Consider the following 5,703-nt stretch of genomic DNA (forward strand, 5'->3'; position numbering starts at 1 on the left):
CACGCAAGACGGCATTTTAAATATTTTTTGTGAAACAGTGACGCAGTTAATCAGTCGGTAGTTCACGACGTAATGGCGGCCGACTAGCTTACTATGGTGAGAGTGTGTGCGTGTTTATTGTCTTTACACGATCGCTAGCTTACTATGGTGGCTTCACGTTGTTTGTTCGTAATACGGCGTCCGTCTTTTTTTATACGTCCATGATTCTAAGATCATGCAGCTTCTCTGAACGGATTACTCATGCAACTTTGGGCTTTCATATAATACGGTAACTGCTTTATGCAAGGAATTGAGTGTGTGTACATTCACTGTGTTACTTTCAAAACTTACATGGAGTTTACCGAAATCTAGTTTAATATTAACCGGGATTTACTAAATATGTACGTACATAAATTCGTAGTAGAGCGTGTTACCTTGTATATTATGATATAAATTTATAATATATTACCGAGGCGATTATGTTATGATTCTATTAATGAATGGGTAACTAATTAATAATAAATTTGCTGAAATTTATTTCACTGACCTATCAAATTTAGATTTGTTAGTATTTGTTTTTTCTTTTTTATCATGTAACTAAAAATAATACCATTAACTTTTTTATTTAAATCAAATCGTACCTAATTCTTACAAAAACACTAAGTCATTGCATGATTTCGTATACAACATTTATCTTATCTAACAGCAAACACTCAAAACGATTATTTAATAACGTGGCGTCGCTCACTGCTCATACGAGATTCAATTTCAGGCTTTAATCGGACTACGAATGTTTGAGCAGTTTAAAATTAACACCGATCAATATTGTCCATGTCACGTCTCTCTTGTTTAGCCAAATGGAACTATTTACCTTACCTTGTTCAGAATAATAAACTATAATTATTATAATACTATGCTGAAGAGTACGTTTGTTTGAAAGCGCTAACCTCAGGAACTACTGGTCCAATTGGAAAATTCTTTTAGTGCTAGATAGTCGAGTTATTGAGAAAGGCTATATTATGTATATTATCACGATAAGACTAATAGGAGCGGAGCAATGCGGGTAAAACCGCGGGGTGTAGCTAGTGCTTGTTATTCTGAGTGGTGGAACTTGATCATGAATTCAGAGACAGTTCCTTGTTATTGGAAAAATGTCGTCTGCCATTTAAATAATGATCATTCGCATTATTTATGAATGAAAATTGTTATTTTAGAATAGATATTTCTAAAAGATAATACTAGGAATTTCGGAATGACTTAAAATCTTTAAAATTTAAATTATTCAGAACGGATATTGACGGGAAATTGTTACAGAAAATACAATATCGTGGATAACTATAGACTTATAGAGTAATATTTTTAATCTTAGAGTTTGGTCTGAACTACATACCTAATATTGTGGTAGTGTATGAGTAAAATTTTACAGTCATAGCCCATAGGTGTCCAGCTATGATTGTAAAAAATTACTAGTAGTTGGGATGAATCATAATAAATTTAGGTCAAAGAAAATACAAAATGTTATTTTTAATAACATTATGTAAATAAGAAATTTCGTTAGGACATTTCGTCGATCATAAAGTTGACATAAGTAATAGTCCTTTTCTCCTAATTTTCAACATAATGCTAATATTATTGAAGAATAACAGTAAGTATCTATAATTTATAAATGGGTTCACTTATTGATTTGTATTTGTATGAAGTATCGCTTAAATTTATAAAATTTAATACAAATTGCAGAATGGATGTAGGCTATGAATCGATTTTGAAAAAGTAAACACAATTGTTTAATTTCTTACAAATCTGCAAATTACTTCGTAATTTCTTCGTTATTAACTTTCTTTCTTCGCAATAAAGTAGGTATATTTTTTTTCTTTCTAATTTTATATCTATTTTATAATATCCTTGGATATTCCACATCAATCATATCTTTGAAATGTACAAACAAATGGAGGTTTGAGAATAAACAGGGATTATTTAAGCCGCATGATGGACCTTGAGAAGTTATTGACAAGCGATTTATCTAAATAAAGGGACTCCGAACTCCTATTTATTGGACTGTATACCTATAATTGTAAGTCAATAGGGAGTTATGTTCGAATAATTGAAAACGATTTATACAAAAAGTTACTAAATTCATCTTAATCTACTTAAACTCAATATTATATAAGGTACTTATTTTATTGATATTAGTATTGGAGTTTTTTACGATAGATTTTAAATAATGAGCAGGTATAACTTTATTATAATTATTTATGGGAGTTCACTGCACCAGCGCGGCGCTCCTGAGGACGAGCCGCCTCTGCCTATGAATTACTTTGAAGCGCTTTGTTCTAAAACTGCTAGGATTATATTATGTAGTGAAATAGTACTACTACTATTTCCGCACGCGTGAACATTGCTCACGTTAACACTATTGCAAGTCTTGATACGGATTTGCATCACTTCCTTAGTAATTTAATCACTGCATAACATGTGGTACATCCAAGATGCTTTGATTCTGATAGACAATTATAAAACACTAGGTTTCCGCCCGCGGCTTCGCCCGCGCAGTCAAAGAAAAATCCGCATAGTTCCCGTTCCCGTGGGATTTCCGGGATTGCGTCATTTTCCCGGGATAAAAAGTAGCCTATGTCCTTTCTCGCCGGGTATCAAAATATCTCCATACCAAATTTCATGAAAATTGGTTCAGTAGTTTATGCGTGATTGAGTAACAGACAGACAGACAGAGTTACTTTCGCATTTATAATATTAGTATGGATTGTCTTAGGACTTAGTTCAGCCACAGATTAGATACTAGGTTCAGCCGTCAGCGTGGCATATTTTCTTTCCTTTTAGGTTGTTATCTATGTTTTGTTGATGTTAAGGTGATGAATTAATTTTTCTAACATTTACGGCCCTTTTTAAACCTTCGTAATTTTTATATTATTAAAGTTGTCGTGATGAAAATTCTTGACAAGAAAGTTCAATAGTAACACAATACGTCTACCGTTTTAGAAACATGATTCCATGATATTTTCTCGATAGAAAAAAAATACAAAGTTCTCATTGTTATTTTTTTTTAATCTCTGGCATCTTCAAAATAACGAACGTAAAGTTACGACTTTTTGGATATTAACTATAAAATATACAACCTATACGTCTACCGAGTCAGAATTTTGAAATATGCGATGGTTATGAAATAAACAAGAAATACTTGAAATTAGCGCGCGACCAGCCAATATAGCGAGAGCCGCCCTGTACCTTCCTACCCCGATCGCTGCACGAGTCATTCCCGCTACGGCCGTCACACGGGGAACTTGTGTCGCTCGCGCAATCGTAACAAAGGGTGACAACACGATAAGACAAAATGAGACAAATGGGGACAATAAAGAAAATAAGAAGAAGAAACATAAAGGTTGGAGGAAAAAGAATGCTTACAATTGGAACAAATTAATGAAGTAAGTTGGTTTTATTTTAAATTTGATGATAATTGTATTATAGACGATGTTTGATATGTACCCCTGTTTTAAGTACATAACGAATGTGTAAGATTTTTTCATTTATAGCATAGATAATCTTTTCAGAAATCCGGAATCCAGAAGGAAAATAAACCCACTGATTGTTCACAATGTGAACCCACTCCTTCGTAAGTACCTTTATTCAGTCAAAAATGTATGTTATCAACGCTCTACTGGTTTTATCGCATGATTCCATTTTTAGCAAAAAGCAACAAAGTGCAAAGAAATAAAAAATCATGGTGAACTTAGTGGAAGTATGGTGGACGTAATATGGAACAGGAGCTCATTGGAGTAGTATTATATTTAAAAAAAATACGAAAAAATTTCAAGAATTACATTTCTTAGTAGGTGGTAGATAAGTATGTTGTATAAAGAATTTGATGTTGATATTTATTTCATTTATACTTACTACACCTGTGCGGGAAATTGCTTAGTACTAAAACAGGTTAATATTCATATTTACATAGTAATGTGAGTTTTCATTTCGAAAAATTTTGTGTAAGTATATTAAATTGAGTTCCTGGGTGATCTGGAAACACAATTGGGCCCGGAAGATGGGCGCTGCAGTCACTCCTCCTAATCACATGAACCGATTTGGATGAATATTTGTGTGCACATTTCATTGTTGTGGGATGATTGGTTGATTCGTTTTCACATTAGCTAATATTATGTATTTTTGTTGTTAGAAAGTAAACTTAATTTAATGTTTATAATACATTATTATTGGTATAAATAAGCCAGTGTTCGTCTCACATTGCTGTACCTGCCTACCTACCCTACCAGGGCCTAACTTTGTTCTGGCTATTTTATTTTGATTATTTGTAATGAATAATTACAATTATAATAGAGTGCAAAAAATAAATACATGCGTCAATATATTTTGTGTTTTTTTTAAAACAATTTTTTTATTTAAAAAAATATCATTCCGACCGCGGCTTTGCCCGCGTGGAATTAGGTTATATCGTGAATCCTGTTTTATCCCACAGAAGTGTTCAGTTCGGATAAAAAGTATCCTATGTGTAAATCCAGGCAATTAGCTATATTTTATCAAAATTGGTAATGTAGTCTTGACGTGATTAAGTAACAACTAACAAAAAAATATACAAATTAACATCCAAAGTTTCGCATCAGTTTTACTGTATTAGTGATATCTTCCACTCTTGACTTTGACTGAGAAGAATTAGGGTTTATAACTTCTTTCAGAAATAGTACCTTTCATTCTGGGCATGATGTAATATCTACGTCAGCATCAAATTCTATCTAAATCAATTCAGTAGTCCGCGTTATTGAGTACCATTTCATTTTTTCAGAGTAACAATATTTTTTGTTATTTTAAAGATTATTTATAACCTGTATTATTTTGTAATAAAGTAAACATTACGAAATAATAATAATTATTAATAATGTCTATGTAGTTGTTAAAAAGAAGATTATTTGTTTATAAGCAAGAAAATAAAACCAATAAATCAACAATTAAATATATGTATAACAATATTATAACTGTATGACGACTCCATACATGTTTGTCCCGAGTCGGCCAGCGGCAGCGCGGCGAGTTTGCAAGAATGACTTCGCGCACACCCGCGTTCACGATAGCGAGCTATTAGACTCCGCCCACCAAGCAGTGGATTTTTTTTTGTGTATCGTCTTAAATATATCAGTAAATAAAAAATAATCAGCTGTTAATTTCACCCAAATTACGTTTGAGTAAGTATATAAATCGCCTACCGCTGATGGGATCACGGACGAATTCTACCATACCCCTGTCGTTGATGCGGCTTGACGGAACACAGTGGGGGTTCGGTAGGAACCTGGCATAACCCACGGCCCCTTCCCTGGAGGCCGTGGGTATCTATGCAAGATTTCCCCACTTAAAAAAAAAGTAAGTATATAAATTGCGCAAAACATTTACAAAATAACAACATAGTCATAGCTTATACATTTTTATAAAGAAAAATGAACGAAAGAGACTCCATAATATGCTACAAGACTGAAACTAGAAAGCCCTAGATTGGCTATTTCACGGTGATGTTATCTCACGCCACTCTACCTATTCATATTTCATCACACGATAATGCGTGAAGGCTTTTGCGATATACATTTCTTGTAAGACTAGTTATTGCCCCAGAGGTTATTTTAAAACACTTTATTGTGCTGCATAATATAATAATATTTTGTACAATTATAAAAACCAAAACAGTCTGCACAGAAAGCGGCCTTATTACTA

The 5,703-nt window shown here is 33.1% G+C and overlaps 1 protein-coding gene across 1 annotated transcript; it reads left to right on the forward strand.

Moving 5' to 3' along the window:
* Positions 1-1,599: 1,599 nt before the first annotated feature.
* LOC149483038 (uncharacterized) lies at positions 1,600-4,362 on the forward strand. The gene is made up of 4 exons (XM_089703565.1): positions 1,600-1,624; positions 3,167-3,416; positions 3,543-3,604; positions 3,679-4,362. Exons 1-4 carry the CDS (start codon positions 1,600-1,602, stop codon positions 3,717-3,719), a joined length of 378 nt encoding a protein of 125 aa, XP_089559691.1. The 3' UTR covers positions 3,720-4,362.
* Positions 4,363-5,703: the final 1,341 nt, after the last annotated feature.

Source organism: Colias philodice, chromosome 14, assembly GCF_061535455.1.
Source record: "Colias philodice isolate Cphi_HAF_F1 chromosome 14, ilColPhil1 Martin Lab GWU primary, whole genome shotgun sequence".
In the NCBI taxonomy this organism is placed as follows: Eukaryota; Metazoa; Arthropoda; class Insecta; order Lepidoptera; family Pieridae; genus Colias; species Colias philodice.

Coding starts and splice junctions, on each gene's coding strand:
- LOC149483038 (XM_089703565.1), top strand. CDS start 1,600: ATGCTAATATTATTGAAGAATAACA. Junction 3,417..3,542: donor AATTGGAACAAATTAATGAA/GTAAGTTGGTTT, acceptor TAATCTTTTCAG/AAATCCGGAATCCAGAAGGA. Junction 3,605..3,678: donor CAATGTGAACCCACTCCTTC/GTAAGTACCTTT, acceptor TTCCATTTTTAG/CAAAAAGCAACAAAGTGCAA.